The sequence below is a fragment of the Chelonia mydas genome, chromosome 3 (assembly GCF_015237465.2).
Source record: "Chelonia mydas isolate rCheMyd1 chromosome 3, rCheMyd1.pri.v2, whole genome shotgun sequence".
NCBI lineage: Eukaryota > Metazoa > Chordata > Testudines > Cheloniidae > Chelonia > Chelonia mydas.
Window position 1 is genome coordinate 71253920 of NC_057851.1, and position 16301 is coordinate 71270220.

Consider the following 16301-nt stretch of genomic DNA (forward strand, 5'->3'; position numbering starts at 1 on the left):
ACTCAGAGGGAGAATGACATTCAAAAACCCAGAACATTCCCTCTTACGGTCTCATTTTTCTCTGCTCATTAAGAGAACTCGTCTCATCTGAATCCAGCTAAATTCCCCCCATAATTGCATTCCTCTGTTATCTTGGCAGTGAGGGAAGACAACTGTTTAAAACCCAGCCAGACAATATGTAGTTTCTACACACCTCATTCCAAACCCAGTGGCTCCCAAGCCAAAAAAGATTAGTCCTGAGACTGGCAGAGTCCAGTAACCGTCAACCATACCCATCATGTAAGCATTCATCATGCAGCTAAAGCCAAAACTTCAGCTACAACCTTTGGAGTCCAGCAGCAGCAGCTTTTCCAGGTGTAGACAAAGGCACTCTCCTCTCTTAGCTCACCTGGCAGAGCTGTGCTAAGCTTCTCTGCTGGAAGTCACTCTTTTCATATCTTATACAGCAGTCACTTCAGACAATTCAAAGGCAAAAATCTCCAGCCCCAGGTAATTCTGACTATATTTCCTTAGCCCACAGCAGTGTTAAAATTAACCCCTGCAATGTTCAAAAGTGGCGATTTTTCTCTCCAAGCCCTATTTGGTTTTTAGATATATGAACAGTACTTTTCAGAATAATGTGGCGTGGTCTGTGTTTCGGTTAGAGAAAATACAAAAACAGACGGCCTGTGCACCCCTCTTCACTCTGAGAAATGAACACTGGATAGTTCCCTATATGGGAAACAGAGAAACTGGACACCATTTTCCTGTTTAAATCTACCTGTATGAAATGACTAAGATAAACAAGCTAAAGAAAAAAAGAACTACGTCTGAACCCTATTTAGCATTTTAAAAGCTTTCATATTAGCCAAAGCAGTCCACATTAAAAAACTGAAATTCTTCCACAGATGACACAGGACGAGAGGCAATTTCTGCTAAGGCCCATATGAATAACCACCATTATTATACATCACCCTCCCACCTTTGATCACAGTTTAATAAGAGCAAGAACATGTATAACAGAGTCCTCTATCACAGCTAACTGTTAACCAACAAAAGTAAGCTGAATTCATTCCTAGTATAACTCCACTGACTTCAACAAGCTTACATCAGTGATTACTTTAGCCCCTTATTTTCAAGGAAGATTCCAGGCTGTAATTCAAAAAAAGAGAAAATTAGCACTCACAGCTACCACTCTGAAACTGATCTCCTGTGGTTTGTGACAAAATGTTGTAATTACTTACAGAACTTTGTAAGCATACACAGAACTCTGTAAGGTAACTAAAAGGCAAGATCTATGGAGAAGATTACAGCCAAACTCAGAAAAATATGATGGACAAAACAGTAGTTCCAATACAGAGAAGTTTGCAAACACCAAACGTGTTTGTTGAACGTATGTAGGAAAGTCTTACGATTAGGGTATTGGACAGGACTTAAGAAAGATGGCATCATAACGTGGCTCTGCCACAGACTTCCTGTTTGACCTTTCTCTCTCTCTACCTTAGTTCCCTAGCTATAAAATAAAGATAATACTACTTACTTTCTCCTATCTTTTATCTTGTCTATTTAGATTGTAATTTGTTTGGGGCATGGACTGTCTCTTATTACTTATATGTATGTTGCCAAGCCCAATAAGAGGGATGGATAGTCCAGCACTTAGCACTAACATGGAATACAGGAGACCAGGGTTCAATTCTCTGCTCCACCAGTGTCTGTGTGCCTCAGCTCCTGATCTATACAATGGGAACAACAGCACTTCCCTACCCCACAGTGGGCCATTGTGAGGATGAACATATTAAAGACTGTGAGGGCTCAGACACTACAGGAATGGGGGCCATATAAGTACCGACAGATAGATAGATAGACAAATAGAATGGGGCATCAGTCTTCAATGTGGCCTCTCAGTATTAAAGCTGGAGAGACATTTTTGACAAAAAGAAATTTTTGTTGGAAAAACAAATTCACCTAAACCAAAATCATTTGCAGAAGAGGCAGTTTTGACAAACTTCCCATTTTGAAACCTTTTTAAAAACCATTTCAAACTGTCTAAATGTCCTGTTTTGACATTTTCAAAATGAAAAAGTTCTCGTTTTCAATTCCAAAAGACTTTGGGTTGAAATTTAATTTATAGTTAAAAAAAAAATTTAAAAGACAAAATATAAACAAAATGTTTAAAAATTATTGAACTGAAATGTTTCAATCAACCTGATCCAAATTATTTTTCAGATTTTCAGTTTGCAAAAATTTGAGATTTTGATTTTTTGTCCCAATTTGGGGTAGGAAATTTTTTTGAAAACTCAAAAAAAATCTTGTGGGACAAGAAAAATGTTTCCTGGCCAGCTCTACTGGACAATACCAAAATACAAATAATAAAATATAACAAAGAGGCTCCACAGGAGAAGTAGGATTTAAAGGACAATTTTGAAGTAGACAAAGGGTACGGGTGCTTGGGAAAGTGGAGGTTGTTCCAAGTGGAGGTTGCCAAATACAAAAAGGTGCAAAGCCAAGATTAGGATCAGTCAACAGATGCAGTTAGGACAAACGAGAGATGGGAAGGGGTGATACAACCAGTGGTGAGCTGGAGCCGGTTCGCACCGGTTCGCTAGAACCGGTTGTTAAATTTAGAAGCCCTTTTACAACCGGTTGTTCCACGAGGGACAACCAGTTCTAAAAGGGCTTCTAAATTTAACTGGCCAAAAGTGGTACCTTAGGCGCCGACTCCATGCAGAGCACCCACCGGCGGCTCCCCGCCCCACCCCCAGCTCACCTCCACTCCGCCTCCTCCCCTGAACGCGCCGCCCCGCCCCGCCCTGCTTCTCCTCTCCCCCCCAGACTTCCCGCGAATCAGCTGTTCGCGCGGGAAGCCAGGGCAGGCTGAGAAGCAGGCCGCAGCTTCCCGCTCAGGCCCAGGGAGACGGAGGTGAGCTTCCGGGGGGCGGGGGGGCGCGCGCGCGAGGAGGGCCGCCCAAGCCGCAGCAGGTAACGGGGGTGGGGGAAGCGCAAGGGAACCACTCCTCACCCCAGCTCAACTCTGCCACCGTCGGCCTGAGTGTGAAGCCGCCGCCTGCTTCTCAGTCCTCCCAGGCTTCCTGCCGAACAGCTGCTTCGCGGGAAGCCGGGAGGGGGGGTGGGGCAGAGAAGCAGAGCGGGGTGGTGCGTTCAGCGGAGGAGGCGGAGCGGAGGTGAGGTGAGCTGGGGCCGGGCGAGGGATGGGGAGCTGCCGGTGGGTGCTCTGCACCCACCAAATTTTCCCCATGGGTGCTCCAGCCCCGGAGCACCCAGGGAGTTGGCACCTAAGGCGCCACTTTTGATGTGATCAGTGGGGGAGCGGCTGCTCCCCCTGCTTCCCCCCAGCTACGCTCCCCCTAGGAGCCAGAGGGACCTCCCGGATGCTTCCTGGGAGCTGCCCCAGGTAAGCAACAGTGGGACTCCCCACCTCGCCCCCTGGCAGGTCCCTCTGGCTTTTAGGGGTGGAGTGGGCACCCACTACGGTGGCCCACGAGACCCTCCGGCCCTGTTCTGGGGGCAGTCAGGGGACGGGGAGGGGAGTGGATGAGGCAGGGGTCCTGATGGGGGGGGCTCAAAGAACGCGGGGGGGTTGGATGGGGCAGGAGTCCCGTGGTGCAGGGGTGGGCAACGATCCCCTCGTGGGGTGAGGAGGGAACCCGTTGTTAAGATTTTGGCAGCTCATCACTGGATACGACCAAAGTACTCTAATGTTGAAGACATTTTGGCAGACAAGGAAAAGTAGGTACATTTTCTTGGGCTTCTTCCAGCCTTGTTATTAATAAGTGTCACAGTCAAAGTGAGATGAACTAAGATCATAAAGACAACCACCTCTTTCAGCCTTAAGCCTGGCATTTCATAGCATTTGTTTGCTTGGTTTTGCAACTTCAATGTTCCTTTAACATAAATTTGTGTTTATGTAATTTCCTAGGTTTTAAAAAAAGCGATCTGAAAAAAATAGAAATTCCATCATGTGGCATCATATTGACACCCACATGGTTCACCAGCAGCGTTGGAACCTTTAGAACTATTGCACAGACCTCTGCCATTTGAGATAACTAATAGCAGTAGTAGGTTTTTATCTTCTATGTGGACCAACATTAGACAGGCCTCTTTGTCCCAGTCTCCTTGCCCAGCCAATCCCAGTCTTCCCCTGGCTCCTTGTCCCAGTCTCCCCCCAATTACCAGTCCTAATTTCCTTCTCCTCCCCACCCCCTGCCTGCCAGCTTCCACTTCTAATCTCCCCCTCCAAATTCCTTAACCCAATCCATTCCCCACACACACACACACACACACACACACACTCTGGCCCAAACCCCTTTGCATTGGAGCCAGACAGCTTCCTCCCCCGTGCTGTCTGGACTTCAGCAGAGGGGTCACTGAGAGCACAGGAATGAAAGGCTCCCTGCTTTCAGTTCCACCCCTGCCCAGGGCAGCTGGGAGCAACCATTACAAGGAAAGTCCAATTCCACCTTTATAGCCCTGGGCTGGAGGGAGCATGCTCAGTTGCTCTGTGGGCATGCATAGTCTGATCAGCACCAGGATCATGACCAGTGGGCACAGATTCTTCAGCAATTTTAGCTGCTATAGTCTTAAAAGACTCCACTGAGCCAGCCAAATGCAGGTGGATTTTACAGGGACAGCAAAAGGAATGCTCCTAACACAAACTGCCAAATTTCAAGCCCCTGCTCCAAAGCACCAGGACACTAGAGTTCTCCAAAGAAAAAGCTGCCAACTGTTTTTTATTATTGTGAAACAATGTATTTTTTTCCTAGCCTCATGCTCAGAAACAGCTTAACGGTTTTAGTGAAATTTTTCAAAAAACAAAAACAAAAAAAACTACAAAACTCATCCTGCGGCAGACATCTGGCATGGGAAATCTCAGCCCAAATGGGTAAAGTTTGGCAAAAAGTCATACATAATTGAAAACAGGATCTTCTAATGGGAAGTGTCAAGCAACCTTAATAATATGCAGTTTATTTAACAGTACACAGCAACACTACATAACAGTTTAGAACAGGAAATTAAGAAAAATATGAATGCAATTTAAACTGCAAGGGAAATTACTTAGGCAGAATGTAATTAGCCAGACTAGAATTCAGTGAGAGCACCAACATTAACACCCTTAACTCTTATGACAAGTGGCATTAATGACTGAGTGCAGTCAATGCTTCAGCTTTACACCTCATTTAAAGAATAGAAAACCTACATGAAGCTAGCATCCAATGCAGATAATCATTCTAATATGTTCAGTTACTGAAGCAGTGAACTCAGTGAAGCAGTTATGCTGAAGGCGGACAGTCTTAAAACATATGCTACAGCAACAAGTACAGGTTTCAGAGTAACAGCCGTGTTAGTCTGTATTCGCAAAAAGAAAAGGAGTACTTGTGGCACCTTAGAGACTAACCAATTTATTTGAGCATAAGCTTTCATGAGCTACAGCTCACAGTATGCATCCGATGAAATGAGCTGTACCTCACGAAAGCTTATGCTCAAATAAATTGGTTAGTCTTTAAGGTGCCACAAGTACTCCTTTTCTTTTAGCAATAAGTACATGACTGCTAACTAGCAGGACTTTCTAGTCCCCTTACTTGGGTTACTGACTGAATCCATGTTTTTTAGATCCATATGCTCAGGGCTCATGGAATAGATTGCAAGCAGTACGCCTTAAAATCATGAACCTTTAAAGGAACTTTGTAATGTAGACATGAAAAATTAGCGTAACAACACTGATCCATTTTCCAATTTCCATTTTCCACCACCAAATACCTGCATGAGATTACAGGTGTAAATAAAATGTTAAAATATAGAAAATACAAACCTACCTTTTCCTCTACATTTCCGTTACGGTCAAACTGGTAAAGTGATGCCAGATGAGTAATAATCCACCAGCTAAAACTTAATGGATCTTTGCACTGCACTGGCTCAAAAACAGACATCCCTTCTGCAGTACTGGGTCTTTCAAAGACTTTCTTCAGAAGTTTATTCACCCAGCTCCAAAAAGACTGCAGAGAACAGAGAAAGCCCACCAGGGCTGCGTTAAATGACTTTATAAGTAGATTAAATGATAATCTAAGTCTATGTTAAAGAGATTTCCCTCAATACTATCCTGTTTACTCATTACGATTGTCCTTTTGGTATTAAAGGAAAAAACAAGCTGACAGTCATTAAAAAAATACTGAATAACAAAGTTAAGTGGCACCCAGGAAAACCTAGAGCCATTTTTATTCTTCAGAAGGCAAATGGAAAACAAGGGCAGTGAAAGGATGACCATTAGTCATCATGGGAGAACATGCTCCTAGAATTTTTACAGGCTAGCTCAAAAGCACATAGAGCAGGGGTCTAGAAGATGGTGCATTCTACCATCCTCAAAAGAATGAAGAAAACAGAATCATCTTGCACTGGTGTGGACTGTAGTTGACCTGTCTAACAAAAGAAAAACTGAACTATTTAAGCCCTGAAAGTGAAAAACTGTTTATGAAAATATTCTTTAAAAACAACAGTCTCAGAATACATAAAATATATCAAATGGAACAGGAACTTTAGACACAACCAAGTTCTCAAAATGGATAACAGTTTGCCTGCACTTCATATAGCAGATAAATAATAATATGAAATAATATTAGCTAGGGAGAGATCTAGTGAGAGAGAACAAGGCCTACCCATTTATTTATTTTAATTAAAGGAGCTAGCTTGACATTTTTATATTTATTATGATCTTGTGTTAAAGGCACTGGATGGGGACTCAGGAGATCTTTTTAAAGTCTGGAGCTCTGCCACAGCCCAGCACAATGGGAAGGAAGGATTGTCCACTGGTTAGCACATTAGCCTGAGAAGTGAAACAATTCCTTGTTCCATCACAGACTTCCTTTGTGACCTGGGGCAAGTCACTTAATCATAGACTTATAGAACTGTACGGCTGGCGGGAACCTCAAGAAGTCATCAAGACCAGCCCACTGAGCTGAGGCCATAGCAAGTAAACTTAGACCATCCCTGACAGGTGTTTGTCTAACCCATTCTTAAAACCTCTAGTGACGGCGATTCAACAACTTTCCTTGGAAGCCTATTCCAGAGCTTTACTGCCCTTATAGTTAGAAACTTTAGAGTTAGAAACTTTTCCTATTTTCTGACCTAAATCTCCCTTGCTGCAGATTAAGCCCATTACTTCTTGTTCTACCTTTAGTGGACATGGAGAATAATTGATCATTGTCCTCTTTATTATTTGAAGACTTATCAGGTCCTCCCTCAGTCTTCTTTTCTCAAAATTAAACGTGTCCAGGTTTTTTTTAACCTTTCCTCATAGGTCAGGTTTTCTAAACCTTTTATCATTTTCATTGCTCTCCTCTGGACACTCTCCAGTTTGTACACATCTTTTCTAAAGTGGGGCACTCACAACTGAGCACAGTACTCCAGCTGAGGCCTCCCCAGTGTTGAGTAAAGTGGGACAATTACGTCCCTGGTCTTACATACAACACTACTTTTAATATACCCCAGAATGACATTAGCCTTTTTCACAACTGCAACACACTGATGACTCATACTTAATTTGTGATCCTCTATAACCCCAGAGCCTATTCAGCTGGCCAGTTATTTTCTATTTTGTAGTTGTGCATTTGATTTTTCCTTTCTAAGTGAAGTACTTTTCACTTGTCTTTACTGAATTTCAGCTTGCTGAATTCATACCAATTCTCCAATTTGGCAAGGTCATTTTGAATTCTAATTCTGCACTCTAAACTGATTGCAAACCCTGCCAGCTTGGTGTCATCCTCAAATGTTAAGAATACTCTCCATTCCTTTACCCAAATCATGCAGATGTGCCATTTCTAAAAATGGGAACAACACTCCTCTGTTCAACCACCTTTTGTCTGTCTTGTCTAATTATATTATAAGATCTTTAGGAATATAGACTTTGTTATGCTCAGCATTTGTACAGCACCTAGCACACTGGCACCCTGATCTTGACTGTGACTTGTAGATGCTACTGTAGCACAAATAATTTACAATCAGAAAATTTTCACTAAAGAGACTTTATGTCTGCTCACATTAAAAATTCTGAATACTCTACCGTGAAGCTGTTTGATGATATACAGACTGTGCACTGCAGTAATGTGTATTTAAACCCATTTGAAAGAAGAACAGCGCTTTGGATTTTATGAAGATTGGCGCTTTCAAAGAAGCTTTTCTGAAATGTCTTCGAATAAATATTCAGGGAAAGATTGTAGCTGGGCCTTGCCGTGCAAACCTGCCTAATGGTGGGTGGGTGGGTGTGTCGGAGGGCCAATTATGCAAGGACTACTGCCCTTCTCTTGTGGTCCCCCTCCCACCTCAATAGAGAGTAACAGCCTCAATTGCCTTGCTTTCCTGAAAACAGGGACTGCTCCCTATCAGTGCCCTGGGCCACAAGAAAACTACCAGTGACAAAACTCAAACCAGGACACAACAAACTCTCAAGAGTGAGGGCTAAGGTGACATAGCTGGCACATTTGTCTCTTGTATGTCAGGGAGCATAATCTCTCCTAAAGCTCCTGATGGGCCAGTGCAACTCTGCATCACACTGGATGTGAACTGGTGCATTCATGGCACAATCTGGTGCTTAATTTGGTAATTAACCTCACTATTTGAATGTTTTGTAAACACTTTTCTATATTTTCCTCATGCTGTGCATGCAGCAATGTTTCCACTTACCTCTGTCTGAGACCCTTTATTTCTGTGGTCCAGCAGATGAATAAGCAGAACCCATAATTCCTTAATGCAACTACAGGGGTAGTGGTGACTAGTTAGAGCCTCTGATGGTCTAACCTGGTGAAGAAAATATGAAGTCCATTCACTCACAGAGCAGCAGGGTATCTGAAGTTGCATTTTACATACTAATATTTCCATTCTCTTTGTTGCAACAATTTAGAATTTATACACAATTACAGAAGATTCTTGTGAAGCACAATGCACTATTCCATTAACATCTAAAATAAATCATGCACACAGCAAAGGAACCATTATTTACCAATGTACAGTATAAGTAGCATTACTTTTAAGCTTTTACTAAACCAGGTTCAAATGACCTTTCAAAAAAATATTTAATAAGCGAAAGGGATGTTCTAAGTACTAATGAAAAGAAATAGCACTAAATACCAATTCATTGTCTATTAGTGAAAGAGAGAGAAAATGATCGATTAGATTCACTTGATGTTCCTGGGAAGAGAAGTAAAAGCTTCCAAATGATTTAGTATTTATTATTTTTAACATGCAAATCCCTTAATGGTTATGTGTAATGCTAACAGAACAAAATTTGTTCAACTGAGGAGAGTTTTTGTTCATGGGAGTATGTTAAAATGCCTCAATGTCCCTACAATATTTCACATAGTAGCATTTTGGTGGTCCTGCAATAAGACATTATTTTAACATGCTCCAAAGAGCACATTTTGAATCATGCGCGTTATCTGATTATTACTTTTTGTTTAGAGAAATTCTCTTCAGACTGATTTTTAATATGTAAAGCAGTCTTGTGGTGAGCTACCTTTCAGTTTCTCACACTCAGAGAAACAGAGATGTGTGTGCACCTGGAGCAGAATCCACAGTGACAACATATCAAAGAAGAATGTGAGATTACTCTACTGGCTGGTATATAGAGCAATTAGACTTCCTAGTTTAGATCTGCTGATGATAGAAGGCTGTGAAGAAAAGTCAGAGCACCAATGTTTATATATATATAAAAAGAGTTACGCAAAAAAGGGTACATTACACTGCAGCTGGGAGCATGCTGCTCGGGTACACAGTAAAGCACTAGCTCTGGTCAACTAGTGTGATAAAAATAGCAGTGTAGCCAGGGGCAACATGGACTAGCTGCCTAAGTACACACCCAAGAGGTCCAGGCCAGTTTGTACTCAGGTGGCAAGTGCAAGCTGCTGGTCCTGCTACTTTGGCTATACTGCTATTTTTAGCATGCTAGCTTGAACACAGCTAGCTCTTTTCTGTCTACCCAAAGTTTCCCTTGACCAATGTAAAGAAGCTGTAACAGAAAGCTGAGGTTGTTGAAATAGGAGCGGCATAAATATAAAGTGTAATATAACATTGTAAGTAAGTGCCCAGTTAGCTTACGGCCAAGGTTTTAGTCACTCTTTTTGTTCCTTTTGAGAAAGTATGGAAAGATATTTTCTGCATCTACAGCTCATGTTTGGCATGAAACCCAGCACACTGAACTTATTAAATGAGGCACACACTTCAGTTCTGTACACAGTGCATTTCAAAATTACTCTCCCATTCAATTGCCAGATGGTCATGAATAAATACAACACAGTATGAGTTTCTAACAAATAACACTCTTTAAAAATTTGGTATATTAAACCAATGGCAAAATTTTAAAACACCACCAACAAGGGACTGTTTTCCTATGCATCTGTACAGCACCTAGCACAAAGCAGCCCTGATTATGATTGGGGCTTTCAGGTGCTTTCTGCAAAAAAGAAATAAAATAATAATACCTTCATATATTTGCTGATTGACAAGCTTATCAGATCGCAGAAGAGGTTTCCACAGTGGGCTTCAAATAAACTGATATTGGTTAAATTTTCTCCTGTTAGATTCATGAATTGGTGAGCATACACAATTTGTCCTAAAACACAACAAAAGATCAGATCTCCTTAACACTTCGGCTTGATTCTACGGACACAAAGACAACAATTTCTATGCACTGTATTTGGGTCAACAAGCAATTCTGAGAGGAATATCGTTTTTGTTTGCAAGCAGAAAACTTATTTGAGGAAAGTTTTCCCATTCCAAATTAATCCCTGATGTCTTCTCCCTTTCATAAAAGTTTGATATTATTCTGGTTGACAATAGAATGGTTGGCATTATAATATCTACTTTGCTGGCACAATCCGTGCAGTCACTACACTGCAGTAAAGGTTTCTTCATTTGCAAATTCCTCTCAGTAACAAATGCCTCTGTGTGACAAATCTAAGGAACCGTCCCAGATTGAGGTGTCATTACAGAAGGTTTTGGAACAAATTGATAAATTGTACAGTAATAACTCACCAGGACCAGATGCTATTCACCCAAGAGTTCTGAAGTTACTCAAATATAAAATTGAAGAACTACTAACTGTGGCACGTAACCTATCACTTAAATCATTCTCTGTACCAGATGACTGGAAGGTAACTAATGTGACGCCAATTTTTTAAAAAGTCTCCTGAGGCTACCGTGGCAATTACAGGCCAGTAAGCATAACTTCAGTACCAGGCAAATTGGTTGAAACAATAGTAAAGAACAGAATTATCAGACATTTAGATGAACACAATTTGCTGGGAAAGATTCAATATGGCTTTTGTAAAGGGAAATCATGCCTCACCAATCTATTAGAATTCTTTGAGGGGGTCAACAAACGTGATCCAATCAATACAGTGTACTTAGACTTTCAGAAAGCCTTTGAGAAAGTCCCTCACCAAAGACTCTTAAGCAAAGTAAGCTTCATGGGATAAGTGGGAAGATCTTCTCATGGATCAAAAATCAGTTAAAAGATAGGAAACAAAGGGTAGAAATAAACGGTCAGTTTTCACAATAGAGAGAGGTAAATAGTGGTGTCCTCCAGGCGTCTGTACTGGGACTACTACTGTTCAACATATTCATAAATGATCTGGGAAAAGGGGTGTCAAGGCTGATTCCCCACTCTGGCACTTTGAGTGCAGATGGGGGCCCGCAAGGATTCTAAAAATTAATACTGGCTACTTCAGGCTTGTATTAAATTCCCAAGGTTACAGCTGACCTTGGATGGATAGATACTGCCACCACCCAAGTGCAAAAACCCCTTTGAGAACCCAGAAAGGAGCACTTGGGAATTCCTTCTTGTGGGGTACCCTCAAGACCTTTCACCCCTCCCCCCCTACCCCGGGGGGAAGAGCCGAGAAAGAAAACAAAGAAAATCAGCTGTTGCAACCAGGTAATTAAACAACATATGCACAAACCTCTTAGGACACAAAATCCAATCCTGTTCTCAAAAAAGGTAAATTTTATTAAAAACAAAAAGAAAGAAAATACATTGAAAACTCAGGCTACTGCTAGATTTAAAAAACCCACTTACAAAAATTCAGCTTCAAGAATAACCTTCTTGAGGTCCAGCTTAAAGGTTACAAGCAAAATAAAAGCATTTGGGGTTAGCACAGAAGAGTCCACAAGCCATAAAGAAATAAACAAATAAACCTGATTGCATCTTCCTAGCCATTTCCTGATCCCCTTACATATCTGGGGTTTCAAATGAGTAGTTTCTAGGTATGATTTTTCATACCTGGCCCAAGCTCTTACAGCATAGCTACAGCCCTGTCTCTGCTTCTCCCCAACACAGACAGACTTAGGGGAAGTTATTTCCCAATTTTAAAAGTTCTAGCTTTCCCATTGGCTCTTTTAGTCAGGTGCCTACTCTTCCTTTTACCTAAGGCTTTTTAACCCTTTACAGGTAAAGCAAGTAGAGAACAACAACTAAGAGGGATTGTATAGCTAACTGGCTGGCTGGGTGTCCATAAAAGGGACACCCCCCCCCCACCCCCATTTAATTTATCACAAGAGGTAAACAGTGAGGTTGCAAAATTTGCAGATGCAAAATTATTCAACATAGTTAAATCCAAAGCAGACTGTGAAGAGTTACAAAGGGATCTCACAAAACTTTGTGACTGGGCAACAAAATGGCAGATAAAATTCAGTGTTGATAAATGCAAAGTAATGCACATTAGAAAACATAATCCCAACTACACATACAAAATGATGGGGTCTAAATTAGCTGTTACCACTCAAGAACGAGATCTTGGAGTCATTGTGAATAGTTCTCTGAAAACATCCGCTCAATGTCTTTGTCTGTACAAAGTGCAAGCTGGTCTCCATATTGGAAGAGAAGATTGAAGGTCTGGAGCAACAGATAACGACCCTGCGTTGCATACGAGAATCTGAGGATTTTCTGGACAAAAGTCAGGATATGCTTCTACGGGCGCAAACCTCTAAAGATTTAGAGCAGGTTGCACAGCGGAGCCAAGAGGCCAGTGAAGAAGCTTGGCAACATGTGACCTCCAGAAGAAGAAGGGGGAATGTCCGGGTTCCAGCAACGCAGACACAGGTAATTAACTGCTTTCATGTTCTCTCCACAGGTACCATTGCGGAGAGTGGACCAGATGATACGTCTGGGGGGAGAAAGCAAAAGGAGACTCCGCTGGTTGGAAGGCATGAGATGCGATGTCCTGAGGTTGGGGGTTCCACGACCACCACTCCCAAGAGAAGGAGGCGGGTGGTGGTGGTCGGGGACTCTCTCCTCCGGGGGACTGAGTCATCTATCTGCCGCCCTGACCGGGAAAACCGAGAAGTCTGCTGCTTGCCAGGGGCTAAGATTCGCGATGTGACGGAGAGACTGCCGAGACTCATCAAGCCCTCGGATCGCTACCCCTTCCTGCTTCTCCACGTGGGCACCAACGATACTGCCAAGAATGACCTTGAGCGGATCACTGCGGACTACGTGGCCCTGGGAAGAAGGATAAAGGAGTTTGAGGCGCAAGTGGTGTTCTCGTCCATCCTCCCCGTGGAAGGAAAAGGCCTGGGTAGGGACCGTCGAATCGTGGAAGTCAATGAATGGCTACGCAGGTGGTGTCGGAAAGAAGGCTTTGGATTTTTTGACCATGGGATGGTGTTCCATGAAGGAGGAGTGCTGGGCAGAGATGGGCTCCGCCTTACGAAGAGAGGGAAGAGCATCTTTGCGAGCAGGCTGGCTAACCTAGTGAGGAGGGCTTTAAACTAGGTTCACCGGGGGAAGGAGACCAAAGCCCTGAGGTAAGTGGGAAAGCGGGATACCGGGAGGAAACACAGGCAGGAATGTCTGTGAGGGGAGGGCTCCTGCCTCATACTGAGAATGAGGGGCGATCAGCAGGTTCTCTCAAGTGCTTATATATGAATGCACAAAGCCTTGGAAACAAGCAGGGAGAACTGGAGGTCCTGGTGATGTCAAGGAATTATGATGTGATTGGAATAACAGAGACTTGGTGGGATAACTCACATGACTGGAGTACTGTCATGGATGGTTATAAACTGTTCAGTAAGGACAGGCAGGGCACAAAAGGTGGGGGAGTAGCACTGTATGTAAGGGAGCAGTATGAATGCTCAGAGCTCCGGTACGAAACTGCAGAAAAACCTGAGTGTCTCTGGATTAAGTTTAGAAGTGTGAGCAACAAGAGTGATGTAGTGGTGGGAGTCTGCTATAGACCACCAGACCAGGGGGATGAGGTGGATGAGGCTTTCTTCCGGCAACTCGCAGAAGCTACTAGATCGCACGCCCTGGTTCCCATGGGTGACTTTAATTTTCCTGATATCTGCTGGGAGAGCAATACAGCGGTGCATAGACAATCCAGGAAGTTTTTGGAAAGCGTAGGGGACAATTTCCTGGTGCAAGTGCTAGACGAGCCAACTAGGGGGGGAGCTTTTCTTGACCTGCTGCTCACAAACCGGGAAGAATTAGTGGGGGAAGCAAAAGTGGACAGGAATCTGGGGGGCAGTGACCATGAGTTGGTCGAGTTCAGGATCCTGACGCAGGGAAGAAAGGTAAGCAGCAGGATACGGACCCTGGACTTCAGGAAAGCAGACTTTGACTCCCTCAGGGAACAGATGGCCAGGATCCCCTGGGGGACTAACATGAAGGGGAAAGGAGTCCAGGAGAGCTGGCTGTATTTCAAGGAATCCCTGTTGAGGTTACAGGGACAAACCATCCCGATGAGTCAAAAGAATAGTAAATATGGCAGGCGACCAGCTTGGCTTAACGGTGAAATCCTAGCAGATCTCAAACATAAAAAAGAAGCTTACAAGAAGTGGAAGGTTGGACATATGACCAGGGATGAGTATAAAAATATTGCTCGGGCATGTAGGAATGAAACCAGGAGGGCTAAATCGCACCTGGAGCTGCAGCTAGCAAGAGATGTCAAGAGTAACAAGAAGGCTTTCTTCAGGTATGTTGGCAACAAGAAGAAAGCCAAGGAAAGTGTGGGCCCCTTACTGAATGAGGGAGGCAACCTAGTGACAGAGGATGTGGAAAAAGCTAATGTACTCAATGCTTTTTTTGCCTCTATCTTCACGAACAAGGTCAGCTCCCAGACTGCTGCGCTGGGCGTCACAGCATGGGGAGTAGATGGCCAGCCCTCAGTGGAGAAAGAGGTGGTTAGGGACTTTTAGAAAAGCTGGACGTGCACAAGTCCATGGGGCCGGACGAGTTGCATCCGAGAGTGCTAAAGGAATTGGCGGCTGTGATTGCAGAGCCACTGGCCATTATCTTTGAAAACTCGTGGCGAACAGGGGAAGTCCCGGATGACTGGAAAAAGGCTAATGTAGTGCCAATCTTTAAAAAAGGGAAGAAGGAGGATCCTGGGAACTACAGGCCAGTCAGCCTCACCTCAGTCCCCGGAAAAATCATGGAGCAGGTCCTCAAAGAATCAATCCTGAAGCACTTACATGAGAGGAAAGTGATCAGGAACAGTCAGCATGGATTCACCAAGGGAAGGTCATGCCTGACTAATCTAATCGCCTTCTATGATGAGATTACTGGTTCTGTGGATGAAGGGAAAGCAGTGGATGTATTGTTTCTTGACTTTAGCAAAGCTTTTGACATGGTCTCCCACAGTATTCTTGTCAGCAAGTTAAAGAAGTATGGGCTGGATGAATGCACTATAAGGTGGGTAGAAAGTTGGCTAAATTGTCGGGCTCAACGGGTAGTGATCAATGGCTCCATGTCTAGTTGGCAGCCGGTGTCAAGTGGAGTGCCCCAGGGGTCGGTCCTGGGGCCGGTTTTGTTCAATATCTTCATAAATGATCTGGAGGATGGTGTGGATTGCACCCTCAGCAAATTTGCGGATGATACTAAACTAGGAGGAGTGGTAGATACGCTGGAGGGCAGGGATAGGATACAGAGGGACCTAGACAAATTGGAGGATTGGGCCAAAAGAAATCTGATGAGGTTCAATAAGGATAAGTGCAGGGTCCTGCACTTAGGACAGAAGAACCCAATGCACCGCTACAGACTAGGGACCGAATGGCTAGGCAGCAGTTCTGCGGAAAAGGACCTAGGGGTGACAGCGGACGAGAAGCTGGATATGAGTCAGCAGTGTGCCCTTGTTGCCAAGAAGGCCAATGGCATTTTGGGATGTATAAGTAGGGGCATAGCGAGCAGATCGAGGGACGTGATCGTTCCCTTCTATTCAACATTGGTGAGGCCTCATCTGGAGTACTGTGTCCAGTTTTGGGCCCCACACTACAAGAGGGATGTGGATAAATTGGAGAGAGTCCAGCGAAGGGCAACAAAAATG

The 16301-nt window shown here is 43.6% G+C and overlaps 1 protein-coding gene across 5 annotated transcripts in view; it reads right to left on the bottom strand.

Annotated features, from left to right (window-relative positions):
- Positions 1 to 16301, bottom strand: part of MMS22L (MMS22 like, DNA repair protein) — a 135641-nt gene that overhangs the window by 93321 nt on the left and 26019 nt on the right. For all 5 annotated transcript variants that reach the window (XM_043542671.1, XM_007052789.4, XM_043542673.1 and 2 more), the window contains exons 8-10: positions 10464 to 10594; positions 8671 to 8784; positions 5811 to 5990 (exon numbers count right to left, since the gene is read on the bottom strand). In XM_043542671.1, the coding sequence (XP_043398606.1) occupies positions 5811 to 5990; positions 8671 to 8784; positions 10464 to 10594 (425 nt within the window). The remainder of the gene's footprint in view (positions 1 to 5810; positions 5991 to 8670; positions 8785 to 10463; positions 10595 to 16301) is intronic.